We start from the raw sequence: 17,087 nt of genomic DNA, 5'->3' as shown, positions 1-17,087 counted from the left end.
TTACACTCAGCTGTAGCAAACCATGAGCAGAGCAGAGCCTACATCTTCAAAATGTACATCTTCAAAATCCACATCCCCATGCACCAAGGGTACAAGGAGAGGTCTACAGCCCATGAGTGTTCATACATTTGATTTTACTACTGACAGTTATGTGACAGAGCTTTTATGTGAAGAATAAGCCCTGCACATTCTGTGTGTGCCAAATCCTGGACTCCTCAATACAAAATAAAGCCTTGGGTCTTCACTCAACCTCCAAGGTACAGACTGGGAGCTTTACATTCAGCATTGTGTCCAAGGTTAAACAAAATATGCATCAGTGGAAGCACTGTGGTGTGCATATAGGTTTATACTTTGGGGTTTTTTTAAAGTCATCTTATTTATTTGCGTACTCTGAATTCCCTCTACATATCATCAGCTTTACACCCTCCCCACTACACCTTATTTCAGCTTAGAATCAGACCCTCTGCCTGTGAAATGTGTCTCCAGACATTTCACACGTGGATAACAATGTAAAATTGCTGAACAAAAATATCCTGAACAAAAATACTATTAAAGCAGTGCATCAGGAATTTATTTATTTATTTATTTATTTTACCTCAAGAATGAAGAATTTGGCTGTTTTCACTTTTGACCAAGTCTTCTTTAGCCTGGAAACTGGACTCATGTTCATTCCAGCTATCAGTGAGAGAGAAAAATACAGAGCCATTGATAAGAGCTGAGTTTCCTTTTTCATCTGTGACAGCTGATGGAAGACCCAGTTAGAAGCTGTACTTACAAATGATTGCCATCAGTGAATTAAAATTCCCTATGTTAAAGCACTCTCGGGCAACATCAATGAAGAATTCGATGACTTGTGCTCGCTGTTTCTTTTTTGCAGGCTGTAAATTAAAATAAATGAGTATCTGTAATGGGCATATGCAGAATTGGAGGTCATCCTAAGCATTTGTTCCATGCATAGTGTGGCTTCACGCACAGCTTGGGCCATCTGCTTTCAGTCACTGGCCCTAATTCTGTTCCAGCTCTCCAGTGGATGCTGGTGACTGGCAGCCTCTGAAATCAAAGCTTTCCCTGCAGTGACACAGAAGAAATTCACGGCAATTCCCAGCCCCAGTGACTGTCTCAGTGCTGGAACAGGCAGCCCAAGCAGCCCTGGAGCAGAGCCTCAGCTCCCTGATGGCCTCCCCAGAGTTGTGGGCTCATCCCAGAAAGATTTTCTGATGTTTCACTGCATTAATCCCTTTCCCCTCTTCTGTCCCTTTAGCAATATGGCCAGGCCAAACAAGAGCATTTTAAATACACATTTTAATTGGACTAGAATCACCCTATCTTTTCCAAAGAGGATCTTCAAATGGTAATTCTTACATGTCACAGGCTATCCAGGCTCTTTAAACTATTATTATTATTCCTCCCTTCCAGGATGCCCTCTTCAAAGAGGAAAACATTAATTTTCATTCTGATGGGACCAAGTTAATCAAACTAAAACCACTACCAAGTTAAGAAACAACAGCCACAGCTACACTAATGGGCAGCAGAACAGAGAGCCATGAAGTGGGAATTCACACACAGAGCAGGTCTTTAGGATGACAGATAACAAATATGGCTCCACTAGAATCTTTGCTGGCAGAAATCTCACAGGATAACTCAAGGCATTTTTTCCTCTCTTTTTCCCTGCAGGGTTCATTATTCCACACTGTGCTCCCACTACATCAAGAGAACAGTGCATTCCCCCGTGTGCTGCTGCCTCTGGTTTGCAATACATTTGTCATTTATCCGGTCGCTCCTGCAACTGCAACACTACTAAAACTTACCATCAGATGCTTAGCTGGATCCTAAGAAACAAATCCCCAGGATTGCTTATTAATATAAAATCTCAGAGTGGTAAAACATGGCACATACTTGTAACTTACCATGCAAATTTCTGTTGCTACAAGATAGCAGAGTCTATTGAACCATTTCACATAGGCCTCAAGGTTACTTGTCTTCTTCTGTTCACTGAAACAAGTCTGGGGGGAAAAAAGGCACAGAAAGATGTAACTGTGTTCCAGTCAGTGACCTGATTGCTAAGATAAATACTGCACAAAGGTAATTACTGGCCACATCTCTCTCATGCTCATGGAAGACTGTGCATTTAAGGGCCCCTTTTAAAAATCCTGAGTGGCAGATGGGGGGGTCTAGCTGGATGTGTCACACTGCACAATTCACACTGGTGTCCAAAAAACAGCCTCATTTTGCCTGCAGCAAGTGTTCACTGAGAGTCTGCACTGACCCTTGTTCACTGGGATGTGAACAGCTGAGGCATTGCAGGATTCTGACATGAAGACAAAATAAGACAAGGCACAGTCTTCCACAGCAGGCTCAGTTTGTGACTTAGATTCCAGGATTTCCTCCACTTCAGTAAATAAAATCACCCACAGCCCTTTATTGGAGGGGAGGGACCAGAATTTAGTGAAGTATACAAGAGGTAAATAAGGGAAAACACAGTTCTGGTTGATTTTTTTTATGAAAAAACCCAGTATTTTCCTTAGTGAGTTTTCAGAAAAAAAGGTTCTTAGCAGCCAGCTCTGCCTGGGTGGCTGTGCTTAAACAGGTCATTTATGTGCCAGAGGCATTTCACTGATAAGAGACATTACAAGAAGCATATTTTTCACTTATGTATATAAACTTAACATAAATTCCCATAACTGATACAGGTTATACGAGCAGATACTTGACCAAACTCTTCCAGTTCCTTTGTCATCAACAGAAAATTTGACTTCAGAGGAGTGACAGGGCAGCTCACACAGCCTGAATATGTTGCTTGGGATTGTAAGAATTTAAGAGCTTTTCCCAGTTTTAAATCCTTAGGCAGTCCATCTAGGACACTCAGCTCTCTAAAGCTGGAGATTTGTCTGAACATTCAGTAACATCCACTAGAGGGTACCAGAGAATACTGATTTTTGTTTCATTAGGGCAATCATTTCCCAGAGGTACCATAAACACATGCCAATAAGAGGAAAATAATAATGCATAAGCAAAGATCCATTAATGTCAATGGGATCACCCATATCATGTAAGGTAAACCAGTGACTAAGAAACCCTTCAGAAATATGGCTTAATATGATTCCCAAGGTAATTCCAAGTAAGAAAATATTCACCTGTGGTTCTGCATACAGACGTGTTTAGAAACAGAAATCACTGTACCATGCTATGGAGGAGCAAAGCCTAACAGGACTGAAATTCTGAGCCACCTTGTGAATAGACTACAAACACAATAAAAGTGTATTTTTAAAGCATCTCAAAAGTAAATGTTAGCAAGCAGCATGCAAATATCAAAACCCCAAAGAAACCCCAAATCTAATGGTTAGCCCCAGTCTAACCATAGTGGCTGCTTTTCATGTGCTCTGTTTCTTGTTTCCTGTTACAGAAAAAGTACACAAACCCCAGGTTTTGCTCTGAAAATAGTATTTCCATCTCAGAACTGTTGTCCTGTGCCAGGGCGTAAGAGCCACAGCTAATAACGCAAGACTTGTGAAAAATGTGCAACAGTAAAGTTGAGACAGGCTGCTTTTTAAAGGTTAAGCTTTATAAATGGCAGCAGTATTTAGCACCTCCCAAGCATCTTCCATCTGCAGCTCAGAATGCTTGATAAACATTCATAAGTGAAGCCTTTTGAAGCCCTCACGCAAGAAAGTTGTTTAGTATGATCTCCAGCTGGAGGGAATTCAGACCTGAGCCAACTCCCTGTGTTTGACAGGAATTTCTTCATGGGTCAGGGAATATGACTCCACATAAGGTTTGTGCTACTTTGTCCAAAGACATGTCCAGAGAAGGGCAAAGGAGCTGGGGAAGGGTCTGGAGCACAAATCTGATGAGCAGCAGCTGAGGGAGCTCAGCTTGGAGACAGAGGGGGAACCTTCTTGCTCTCCACAGCTCTGTGGAAGGAGGTTGTAGGGCGGGGAAAAGCTGGTCTCTTCTCCTAAGTAACAGGCAGCAGGACAAAGGGAAATGCCCTCAAGTTGTGCCAGGAGAGATTTAGATTGGATATTAGGAAAAATTTCTTCACTGAAAGGGTAGTCAGGCATTGGAACAGGCTGCCCAGGAAAGTGGTGGAATCACCATCCCTGGAAGTGTTAAAAAAATGTATGGATGTGGCACCTAGGGACACGGTTTAGTAGTGGCCTTGGCAGTGCTGGGTTAAGGGTTGAAGTGAATGATCTTGAAGGTCTTGTCCTACCTAAACTATTTTGTGATTCTGTGTGCAATGGTCTCCCCCTGGGCTATATCTTGGCACAGAAACTTTTCTAAATCAGCCACAAAGAGCATGAAGAAAAGCTCCAGACTAGCCCCACTCTCATCAGCCTTGCTGACTTGAAGCCCAAGTGGCTGAAATCTCACTGTGGCTGATTTGGTATCTTGTGTTTCTGATGCACATTTGCTGCCTTGGGGCTCCTTTCTAAAGAATGTGATCAATGCCCAGAATACCTGGAACTCCATCTCTGCCTATTTCCCTCAACATGAAACAAACTGTAGAACCTCCACAAGTCCAAGAAGAGAAGGAAAGGGCCCAATCTTGCACATTCCATCCATCCATCCATCCATCCATCCATCCATCCATCCATCCATCCATCCATCCATCCATCCATCCATCTTTTCACCATTACATGCTGCTTTGGTGCAGTTTGTGCAGCACTACAAACACAGGTCTTCCTGATACCTTTGGCATCCAATGAGGAAATTCAGCCCTTGATGTATGATCTCAGTGGGAACGCATATACAGTTCAGGGGAAGAACTTTCCACCCTTTCTTTTCAGACAGCATGTGAAATCTCTGACTTTCCCTCTCCAGCTAGGAAGACTCTTTCCTTATTCAGGCACTCTCTGAAATGTTACTTCAAGCCTCAGTGGAAAGACTCCAAGTGGCTTTCACAGCCTTTGGATGAAGCCCTGATCAGACTCTTCATTCCCTGTGGTGCTTTGGGTTAGAAGCTATTGTGCAGAGAGAGAAGAGTTGATTCATGACGCACTGACTCACTGCTGTGGTGTCTGGGCACACACTGAGGCCATTACATCACACCCCGAGCCTTTAGTCCTTCAGCAGAGCAGCAGACATTCCCTGGCTGTGGACAGCCACAACCATCTGTCCCAGTCAAAGCAGGTTGGGAGGAACAAGCCCAAAAGCACGTCAGGGTGGTGGCCAGTTTGTCACCAGGGAGGGATGGCAGTGACCTCCAGCGTGAGCTCTGCCAACAGGTTTCCAGCCTTGCTGTGACAGCACAGGCCACCAGCTGGGCTGGCCCATGCCAGCTTGAGACTCAGGCCCTGCTCCTGGGGACCTCATCACAGCTGGACAAACTGTGCTCACAGGAGACACTCTGCATGTGGAGAAACCATACCTTGGTGCCGTCCAGAGGGTCCTTATGTACAAATGCTTGCACAAACTCCTCAGGTCCAATGTGACTTAGTCTTTCCTGTTGAGGGTAAGGGAGTGGAAAGAGAGAGGGGAAAATAAGAAAGCATTGCAGAAAATGTTCTATTTCTCTTGATAAAACATCATTTTCTGTCAGCTCTGAGTGGTGTCACTGAACTGGTAGACAGCCAACTAACCAGACATTAAAATTCATAATAACAGTTAGAACTATGTCAGCAGAAAGATGAAAATTAGAATAAATATGTCTCCTTACTGAGAGGCTCAAAAACCTTTTTTCAGCTGTTACAGTGGCAGTGATGCTGTTATCTGGTGTCCACAGCACCCCACTGCTCACTGCCCACGTAGGGCTCTGCCCTGGCTCCCTGCCCACTGACCCTCAGGTGCTGCCCCAGGGTGCTGGCTCTGGGTCATTGGGTAAGGAAGGCACTGAGGATGCATGGGACACATTAAAGGCTTTGCTTACACTGGAGAGTGTCCTAGGCACTAAGCAAAAGAATAAATAAAGTATTCAAATCTCTCTTAGTAAAAGAGAGGCCACCTCCAGCAGTTTCTGAAAAAATGTGGCAGCTCCAAGCACACACTGACCTTCCTGCTAAGTTTTCACTCTCCTTAAACATGTTTATTACAAAAATAAATATTTTCAGTAGGTTGGAGGCCACAAAGGTACCTCAGAGAAAGTATTTTGGAATTCCTACAGCCCAAACTTAGAATACTCAAGCAACAAAAAAATAAATGATAATCCTGCTCAAGGGAATATTTTATGTCTAGTCCTATGCTTTTTCTCTGGGACTCTCACCATAACACTGATAACTGCATAGGGCTCTTACTAATCAATAACTGTAATAAATAAGTATCAAATAATTCTTACTAACAAATAAACATTGGACAGTTTCAGTGCAGAGCACTTGATGCATTGGACATAGCAATTTAAGAGAAGGCAGAGACAATTCATTACAGTACAGTGGGATTATAATCTCTAGCTGGATCTGTTTTAAAAAGGCAGTGATGCCTCAGTTACAGGGAATTTCCCCTTGGAAGACAGTTGTACTGTGGGAAAAAAAAACAAAAGCAAGGAAAAAATTCCATGCAAAGGATTTCTACTCTCTGGCTTAAGTTATGGAAAGCAAAGAGAGCCAAAGCTGCATGTTCTGAAAACTAACCATTCCACTTCTTGACAAACAGAATATAAACTATCTTCACAAATAAAGGCTGATTTCCTAATACTCAGTCCAGTCCACAGTGTGTTTCATGTTTAGTTTTTCCATCCTGAAAAACTGGATGAGCAGAGTCCACAGGAGGACAGGCAGCAGGACACCAGAGCAACAAGAGATCTGCAGATGGCAGCAATGTTTTACGTTCTTCTGTGCACATCCAGGAGGTCCGTGGGGAGGACCTGACCCTGGGAGAAGGGTGTGCAGCACAACAGCACATCCAGGGTTTCAGCACTGCCATTTTTCACACAAGAGCCTGCTCGGGAGCAGACTACAGCCTAGCACAGGGGGAACAGCAGGAATTTGTGGGGGTGGTATCTGCACACCCTTATTTGTCCATGCACAACATCCCAAAGGGAAGAATGAAAGCCTCATTAGACAACTCACATGCTTTGTGCATCTGGAGAAATGTATTTGAACTGCTAAAATTTCTTCCACATTTATAAAAGGGTTAATGAGCAGCCATTTCCATAGCACCTGCAGAGCTTGTGGGGCTCTGAGCACCTTATAGAAGTGACATTCCTGGGACTTGACTTTGCTGGGATAGGATTCTCATTTCACAAATAAGCAAGCTGAAGCACAGTGACCTGCTCCAAGCTGCACAGGGACACTGATATATAATCTGCTTCCCAAGCATCTCTTAACCTGTCAAACCCTGCCTCCTGCTGCAGTGCTGATACAGCATGGGATGTGCTGCAGCAGTGCAGACATTTTTTGGTTATGTCTGGAATACTTAGCAGCTGATGGCTTAAAATAACATCTCTGGCTGCAGAAGTTGGGAACCATTCCCACTTACCAGCTCCACATGTGTCAGCTGCTGAGCCAGGGTGTAAGGGTCACTGCAGACGCTCAGGATTTCTCTCTGAATTGATGGAGGTTTAGTTTTAAAGGCAACCAGCTTATCAGAGACAGCAGTACTGATCTTGACAATCCCTTCTTGCCCATGGCTGAGGGTTGCAAGCTTCTGATTCAGGGCTTGCAAAAGCTGATTCATCTTTTTCCAGTAAGCCTGGAGAGACAGGGAGAGAAACATAAGCCACCCAGAAAACTTGACATAGGAGTGGGTTTTTGTGCTGAACTTTCCTTTCTGCAAAATACACCTAAGGCAGCAACAGGTTACCATTTTATTTCCAACAAGGCTATTTCAGAATAACCAGCTGGCTTAATTACAGTTCAGTGCTCTGGACACAGAGACTGCAGTCAAGAGAAGAGGCAGGCAGGACTGGTGGGTTGGGCTGGCACTGATACTCCAGATTTCTGCCAACATCAGGTTCAAAGGAGAGGCAATGCTACAACAAGACTTACTGCAGCTTTCTGGATCACAGCTGCTTTTGGTACCTATCTTTTATGTCAGCGACATTTTGGCTGAGAACTCTGCCTGTTAATGCTGCCTTGTCAACTCTTATTAATTAAGAATAAGAAATGTTTCTAATGCTGTTTTCTCCATCCTTTTGACCTGAATGCAGAAGAAGATCACAGCTGCCTGCTCCCCAGCTGGAGTGGCTGGAGCATTGTGTAGCTTTGAGTATTTAATATCCAAATGTTCATTGCTACTGAAGGAAGCTCATATTGGATTCCAAGCACAGCCATGTGCTCAGCAGGATCATCATTACCAACTTGCCCAGGTTGTTCTCAGAGCTGGAGCAACCTTTTACAGACAGTGAGTGGAGTCTCTGGCATGGAGGATGGGCAGAAAGAAATTACTTCAACTCTTCACGACTGACAGATGCAGACATCACAAAACTGAGAAAACAGAACTGGTGAATGGGTTCTAGGGACAAGGTTAATTGGAAATGTGGCTTGGCTAGACTGTGCCTCACCTCAAAGAACACCACACAGGCTGGATGCAGCTCAAGTGAGCCTTCGGGAAGTAACCCCACGGTTTAGATCCAGCCCCTGTCTTCAGAATTCTGTAGGCTGTGGATAGTTTTCAGTGTTAGGCATTGACAGTGTTCATGTCTGAAGTGTTCAAGGAACCAGAAACCAGAGTCACTGCTCTTCTCACCTGCACAGAATCCAATCTGCACATTGGAGATAGCACCTCCTCCTATTTCACAGTGAAGAATAACTCCTCACATCTACTGTGTCCTCATTATAGGGCAGGAAAGGCTGCAGACCTTTAGAACATCCTAAGTGCTTCAACTTTTGCCACACTTTGTAACTTTGATGCAGCTTTTCTAGCAAAGGTTTCACATTGCTTTCTTGGACTCACATTGCTCTCCTTTCACTTAAGGAAGATGCTCTCTCGAGCTGGGCTAGAACATGTACCAGATAAGCAGGATGTAGTCAGGCTGGGTTTTTTTGTAAAATAGAGCTGTTAAGTCTGAAATGAAGCAATCACCCAGAAGGCAGGAGAGACATGTCTTGGAGAATGACAATACACAATGTATTTGAAATCAAATCCCAAAGGTGGAGTGAGAAATGATTGAGGAAAAGAAAAGCCCACTCTTTCAGCTGTTCTCTGTTACTGATGTATATTAGCTCCAAGAAAGACCTTCTTCTTGTAAATCCTCCTGTCAACAGACAGTCACACTTTTGATTTACAAAGACTCTTCTGGGCCCAAACTACTGACCACCATCTAAATATTTCTCTGTTTTACATCCAGGTGTGTTTGCAAATCTCAACACAGCTTATGAAGCTCTGTGAACACAGTTTGATTTTTTAGTGAAAACTCAAATAATGACATTTTGTGAACTTATTTTGTAAACGGGAAATTCAGGTTTTTGGGGGTGGGGGTACAGCACTGAAACCCAAGCCTTCTAATGAATATAAAACATCTGGCTAAAAGACTTGGCTGGAAACCCAGTTCCTCTTTCTAAAAGGAATTTGGATGAAAAATCTTGGATCAGCCATGTCTACACGGTATCAAATTCTTCATAGTTCGGATGAAACGCCAAAAAGCCACATAAAATTGCTTGAAAGACATGCATATTAGCCAGTCTTTCAATAAATCTTTATCAAGAGATCTAGTTTCACCTCATTTTGTAGGGAATATGGCACAAAAAATATATATAGACAACAGTAAACAAAGACTCAGGTAAGCCAACCACCTAATAAAGAATGAAAAAAAAAAAGAGAGACACTTAAAGGACACAAAAAATTACACAGAAATCAGAGCTCTTGAAGAGACTCACTGGAAATCAGTTGGGTGCACCCTTGCCTAGAAAGCTTTTCTGTGCACATTGGGAGAGAAATAAAAAAAAAAAATTAAAAAAAAAAATCCTGCTTTTGTTCTTCTAAAAGCCTTTCCTGTCTTCTTTAAACTACATCCACTAACTGAAAACAACATTGTTCATTACCTTCAATGTGCTGGTAATTATCTTGCCACAAAGTGACCCCCCACCGTACAGGGGCTGCATGCTGGACTTTATCAACCCATCTCACTTCACTGCCACATTAACAGTCAAAAGAAGCACACTACTGTTTAATATTTAAAGAAAATGTTTCTTTCTTAACTAGGAAAGTTCCTCTGAAGACAGCAGGCCTCAGCAGGTGGCTTAAGAGCTCAAATTTTAATTAAAATTTCTAACTCTAAATGCAAATCACAGTACTTACTAAGAAATGCTTCTCAGCATGGACACCTTTATAAGCACATCACAGCCTTTAGAAAGTGGACTTTACAAAGGACAGGAGCAGACACTGCAGGGGAAAATCCTGCACTGACCTACATGGACTGGATGACATCACAAATCTTTCAGTCTTTAATTTCTGTGGTTCACAATGGGAACAAGTTTCTTCCAAAAAACTAATGGCCACCATCACTCTTCTGTGCCATCCCTTAAAAAAAGGAAATTTGCATTTGGAGGATATGAGCTGTTTCTTAAATTAATTATTGATTTTGCTCAGGCATAATCACTTGCAATTACAGTCCCTAGTAATATCTGAAAAACAGTGTTTTGAAACTAATATAGTCTCCCCCAGGGCACCCACAAGCATTTGTACACAGCTGTGCACGCTCCAGAACAAAGGTGTGCAGTGCTTGCTCAGGTTAGGCAAATAAACCACTGCTTTGCATGCAGAAAGTTGATTTATAGCATCTATGATTCTTCACCAGGACAACTACTGCTCTTAAAGAGCACATGCTAAGTCCCTGTTCCCCACCCTTCTCTTCCCTCTTTCCAACAGACACACTTCTGGTGGGTCTGGACAGGTTTCCCTCACTTCTGATGATGAAGGGCTGCAAGGCATCTTTTGCCAAGGCTGGCCAGGAGCAAGTCCATTGCCTCTTTCCCTTGAGGGAATTCTACTACTCTGGTTAATGGAACTAAAGCCACTTTGGCTCTTTCTGAGTTTCTTTGTTGCCTTCACCTCCACCACTGTGTCTCACAGCTTCCCTGTCCTGCCCCTTCTCTCCCACGAGCTGCCCAGCCCAGCCAGTCACCCACACCAGCCTACAGCTCCCTGAAGTGCCAGACACGATGCCAGCCCAGTCCAAGAGCAGCTGTTCCCATTTATGACGTATTTCATGAGCATAGGAGAGCCCAATTTCATTTCAGTTGTGCTGCAGCCCTGCTAATTCCTTCTGTCCTCTCTCCACTCTTCTTTCTCATCCTCAAGGATGAGTATGTTCGTTGTTCCACTGGACTGCACCCCTCTCTGGCTTGAGGCCAGGCCTTCATGTAGCCAGTGAAACTGAATTTTTCCACATCCCATGGCTAACCTAGAAGTAATTAGAGACTCTCAGTGTACTATTTTGCTTATTATTTTCATCAACTTTGTGGTCTTTTTAATGTTTCCAAATTAACTTCTGGGGTTCACCCACCTGAATTTGCAAGCAGGTCTCCCAGAGGCTCCATTCACTGTGACCCACTGTGCCACACACAGAGCTCTCATATTTCAGCACCAGGACCATGCAGACATCTAGCCTGAGTCTGTGCTCAGCAGGCCACACACCGCTGTCTTCTGCCACCTCCATGCTCCCACACAAGCTACATGTCCACTAATATCAGTATTTTATTTAAATGCAAGAACTTGGATCCACAGAAGCTGTTATTGCCCCACCCTTGGAAGTGTTCAGGGCCAGGTTGGACACGGCTTGGAGAAGCCTGATCTAGAGGGAGATGTCCCTGCCCATAGCAGGGATGAGGAACAAAGGTCCCTTCAACCCAAAGCAGTCTGTGATTCTATGATTCTACTTGGGAGACCGCAGCTCTGCTTCTATTTGAATTATCACCAGCACATTCAGTCTATGCTATGCCTTCATATATTCCTTCCATAAAACGGGAATGTTGTTATCCTACAATTCAATGTGCAGCAGATAAATTCCAGTGCTCACTGCTCCAGGAGCACCTAAAGAGAGATGTGGCTTTCAGGGAAGATAATACAGGTTTTTACATTATTGGAGAACAAAACTCAGAGTATCCAGGAAGAGGCATGGAACAGAATGCAGAAAAAATACAAAAAGGAGGAACGAAGTGGGAAAATGAACTTAAACATATCAGCAGAACATGCCAAGCCAGGCATCCTCACCTCATCACATGGGGCTATCCTGTGAATCATGTCTTTCAGATGGCCAATCATCCGCTCCTCCTGAAAGTCATACGGGAATGTCTCTGTCCACTCTGTCAGCAACTGTAAGATTTTGGGTCCAAATTTTCTGATTCGAGCCTGAAATGCAAAGCATTGAATGATGGACAGGGATTGAAACATGTTTACTCATTAAAGTCTCTCACTGTGTGTGTCACTGAGCATGGGGCCAGGTTTTCAAAGAAGGCATTTGTTTTGCACCTGTAAAAATTCACATGCATACGAAGAGTGTGGTGCACAAATAGTACATTTTGGCATGCAAAATGTACCAGAACTCAGGTGCATGCACAACTGCCTGTTTTACATGCAGATTTAAGTATTCTGCACATGCAATTGGCCTGTTTATGGCTGGATGGACATTTTGTTGGTGCAACCTTTATACCTTTTTTAAAAACATCTGGCCTTTTTGCTGATTCAAACCATTTGTTCTTCCCTTTTGTACTTAAAACCCTTCTATATTTTCATCCTTCTCTGAAAAACTGCAATAAATTTCTCGACAAACAAAGAGGTTTTTTGCTCCTTTGCTTTCTGGCTGTATGAAAAAAACTGCTTAGTTACCAGTGGCAGATGTACAATGAAGAAAAAATGAACAAAACAGCAGCACTTTTGTAACTTTACCTGGGCTGCTGGTAATGCTGCTCTCCTCCCACATGAGCTCAAGGTCATGATGGGACAAGGACACTCAAATAGCACACAGCTGATGCCCACCTCTGGTGGAGATTTATCTGAGGATGTGGCAGTGGAAATATTCGGGATGGGGCAAGGAGGGAAATGCAGGGAATGGCATTTCTGGTGCATTAGTGTTATCTCAAAAGACAGCCAGTGTGGCTGCTCCCAAAGCTTTCATTCTCCATTACGCGAAAAAGAAATAGTGTTAAACAACAAACTGCATTTTTATTTACAGAAAACACAGACTGAAACAAACAGCCTTCTTCTGCATCCCCACGTACTGCAGCTAAAGTGTACCCTGCAATCAGGAAAAATTATACTCTTAAGCTCCCTGGCTCTTTGTTTTTCAACCAAGGTGGTTAAAATGCATATTTCAGCTTTCCACCAACAACAGGTTTCAATGAACCACATCTCTAAAAATAACTGCTGTCAGCTAGCATTAAGCTCAGGCTCAAAGACCAGCAGGTGGCTGCTAAAAGGAAAGCTTTATTGGAAACTACAAAGGTCTGGGGAGACATTTGCTCCAGCTGTGTAAACTGCATTATGAATTGATGGAGAGGACTTTGTGTAAGTCATAGGACGTGGGATAGGAGGTTGCTTGTGTACAAAGTTTCAAAATCAGCCCCACTCTCAGGGTACACAAAATCAGCTGTGACCCACCAACCTTGTGATGCTACAAAACCCAGATGCACTTCAGGCAGATTAGAGGTCTTCATAACAAGACAGTGTTTCTCATTTCTTGAAAGTTTAATGAGCAGCAAAACTTTGCAATGCTCACGTTTAATCCTCCTAAACTTGTATGTATCATAGAATTGGAGAATGGAACCTCAAACCTTAGAAAACTTGTTTTGCATGGTTCACCCCATACAGATTATTAACACTCACTGTATGGGTAACCCAGACCTGGGATTGCTGAGCATTCTGGAGAATGGCTCTCCACAGTGAAGGCAGAGCTCCTGTTACTCATGGAACCAGTTGCCTGTGCAAAAACAAGCACGTGGTCAGATGCTGGTGACTCAGTATTTGATGCCAAACTCACAGTTTCAAAGCTGGAAAGCCTAATCCTGAAAACCAGTTCAGAATTTTGGGATTTCTGGAAATTTGCAACAAATGCACATTTTTTCCCTCTCCACTGCTCTGAAGGTGCATCTCCTGCTCCAGATAATGCACTGAACAAGTGTTCATGGATGCAGCAAGGAGAGCTTGGGCAGAACCCAGACTGAGTGGGATCCATCAGCACTGCACCGTCTGTGGCACTGCCAGAGGATGCATGTGTGCTGCTATACACTGCACCAGGATCCTGCACAGTCCCTGGGGCAAAGAGGGAGGAGTGCTGAGGCAGGAACAGCTTGGATTTTCTCACTGTGTTCACCTGTCAGGGCCCCACTGCCGCTCCTGCCCGTTCCTGGTGCTCCATCGGTGCCGCTCTGCAGCACACAGGGCAGGAGTGTGCTGGGCACCTGTTACATGGTGCTCAGAGTGACAGGGAAGGCCAAGAGGAAATTCTACTGTATCAGGAGCAAGAAAGCAAAGGGGCAGAGACACCAAGTAAAAATGGGGGAGAGAGTGGTGTGTGGACATCTGCACTTGACAGTGTGTGAGGGTTACATCCTACCTCCTTGCATCCCGCAGGCTTCACCAGAGCCTTAAAGAAGTTAAGAGGGAAAGTCACCTGGGAAGACTGAGACAGGGGGAAAGGGAAAATTAGAAGAAGATTTGAAGTGACTACTGCCTGAAGCATTGCTCTCAGGCATGGATACCAGGATGCCTCAATGTCAGGATCTCAGTGGCAAATCCTTTATGAGAAAGTTTCATTCAATCTAAAGAGAGGCAAAGGACACACACCAGAGCCCCAGAATTCTCTACCCATTGAAAATACCTGACATTTTCCTGCTGTAAGGATAAACTAACCTTGTCCAGCACAGGGTCATCCAGCCGCTGCTGCTCAATGCACTTGTGACAAACCCGGGACAAAAGCTCATGGGGTTCGATGAAGAGCCTGGAACTCAGCAGGAATGTAAAGATATAGGCTTTCTGCAGGAGACAGACAAGCAGACCTACTGTAAGCAGCCACACAGTGGGTAATATTGACTGTAAAAGCCCTGAACTTCATTCACAGCTTTTCCATTTCTACTTGGCAAGACCTTTTTACCTAAAAGATGTAACAATTCCTGACACTGAATATGGAACTGGTTATACTGGGTGCAGGAGGCAGCAGCATCTCTTCCTCCCCAGCAGCCACTTCCAGCGCTTGGTTGCCTAAACCCTGGGCAAACATTCAGTGTTCAGTGTGCAGGAGCAAGCCCAGGTACAGGAGACAGCACAACCAGGATGCTGGAGAGGCTAAATGGGCAGGAATCTCTGTGTTCAACTGTGCTGGGAGCTGCAGACACCCCCACCCCACGTCAGCCACATCTCGCTACTGCCCTGCAGATCTCACCCAGCCTATTTTAAGCAATATTTCATTTATTCTATTAACTCCCCAAATTTCATTTCTATCAGCCAATTCATATCATATGCAGTTCCACATCTGTGAGGCTGTGGGAAGCAGGTCTGCTGGATAAATCCTTGGATTATTCAAATTATTCCAGCAGTGAATTTAAAATACATGCATGAAGTCTCAGTTGTTTGCATCCTGACCCCTCCTTGCATCTTTGCACCTGATTTATCTCCTTTCCCCCAGCCCCAGCTATGCTTCCAAGCAGCAGGTATAATATTACATATCACACCTTGCCTAATGAAAATCTCACAGCCTGATCTGTCCATTACCTATTTTTATTGCCTTTCTGGTTTGTTTTTTGCTTTTTTTTTTTAAATTGAGATGCTTCTTTATTACTTATTTTTAGCTGATCAGAAACTGAGCTCCGGGTAATTTAAAACATGCTGCCTGTTCTGCATTGATAACTTTCCCAGTCTCCTCAAGTACCCAGAAGTCAATGCTACTCTGTGCTTTGAAATACAAGTCATGGAGTTATATTAGCACTTAAAAGTCTTCCAGTCAAACTGTCTGAATTCCACTGAGGATGTGCAAAATCCAGTGAAGTCAATAGCTTGCAGGACCATAAACCTTCTTCCAGTTCAGACCCTCACTCTTGTTGAGGAAACAATTTCCACTGATGCAACAAGGATTAGGATCTGGATTATGGTGTCCAGTGACTGCTCAGTTGTGAATACAACACCAGGTAAATTATAAACCCAGCAGAAGCATCATCTGTATTGTCATAAATGGAACGCTCTGTACATACAGGCAAACCTGGATGACCTCAGCAGCCACTGAAATTTAGTTAATTTAATGCCAGTTCAGACTTGGGAGTTTTTTGCTTCAGTTTTCCTCTAAACCTCTCTGGGAAGTGCTGCTATTTTTGAAATGCTCCAACTGCTACATCACTAATTCATCACCACGACAGCTCCCCCCACTACCCTGTTCTCTTATTTAAAGGCAGTATCATCTTTGGGATCTGCTTTTTCATGGGAACAATTATAGAGCAGTGAAACAGCATTTAAAGCAATGCATCAATTTACCAAGCTTTAATTGTATGCAGCTTTTAAATGAACCCTCTTAATTCAAAATTTAACACATTTGCACTTTTGCATAAAGTGCTGCCCCAATTCATCAAAATTAAACCATTTATTATACTGTGAATTGCTTACTTCAGGGTAGTAATCAGTGGTAGGTATCAGATGCTGGATTAGAGCATCCAGAGATGCTGAGGTAAGGTTTCCATCCTGGAAGATCAGTCCTCCTTGTTCACCTTCTTTTGAAGTATGTAGATGAGGGCTGAAGCCACATGGGGTAAACATACTGGTAGAACTCAGCGTTTGGGGCATGCCTTCCTGCAACAGAGACAAGATCCATCACATCCACAGCCACGTCTGTCTTCTGGCTGATTTGAACAACACAGTCACTAATGAGAGCTTCCTGTTCACAAAATTAACACGGTCCCTGATCGATAACCTCCACGTCTCTCTCACTGCTGGCACTGGCAGATCACACCTGCAATGGGCAGAACATGGAAAATGGGACATTTTGATTGTTTCTTTTGGGCCAGAAAGTGATGGCAGCTACTTTGAGCTCTCCCCCTATCCAGAGTGTCTGTTACAATTCCCTTTTCACTGCCATCTCTGGTCAGGCCCACACAGGAGAGGAGAGATACCTGGGACCTAAACCTCAGCAGGTTCCTCAACAGGATGAAGGAGTTTGTTTGAACCTCTGCCCTCCTGAGAATGAGGCAGGGAGAATTTAGGGTGTGAGGGAGAGAAAGGGGGTGCCACCT

General features: G+C 43.8%; 1 protein-coding gene across 1 annotated transcript in view; it reads right to left on the bottom strand.

The window, feature by feature from the left end:
- The window catches only part of RASGEF1C (RasGEF domain family member 1C), a 71,927-nt gene that overhangs the window by 15,063 nt on the left and 39,777 nt on the right, over positions 1-17,087 (bottom strand). The window contains exons 2-9 of the mRNA XM_058849076.1: positions 16,465-16,647; positions 14,725-14,847; positions 12,088-12,225; positions 7,414-7,626; positions 5,372-5,446; positions 1,908-2,003; positions 776-878; positions 596-675 (exon numbers count right to left, since the gene is read on the bottom strand). Coding sequence (XP_058705059.1) covers positions 596-675; positions 776-878; positions 1,908-2,003; positions 5,372-5,446; positions 7,414-7,626; positions 12,088-12,225; positions 14,725-14,847; positions 16,465-16,641 — 1,005 coding nt within the window. The 5' untranslated portion in view covers positions 16,642-16,647. The remainder of the gene's footprint in view (positions 1-595; positions 676-775; positions 879-1,907; positions 2,004-5,371; positions 5,447-7,413; positions 7,627-12,087; positions 12,226-14,724; positions 14,848-16,464; positions 16,648-17,087) is intronic.

The sequence above is a fragment of the Poecile atricapillus genome, chromosome 13 (assembly GCF_030490865.1).
Source record: "Poecile atricapillus isolate bPoeAtr1 chromosome 13, bPoeAtr1.hap1, whole genome shotgun sequence".
Classification (NCBI taxonomy): domain Eukaryota; kingdom Metazoa; phylum Chordata; class Aves; order Passeriformes; family Paridae; genus Poecile; species Poecile atricapillus.
This window is presented reverse-complemented; position numbering and strand designations above follow the sequence as displayed.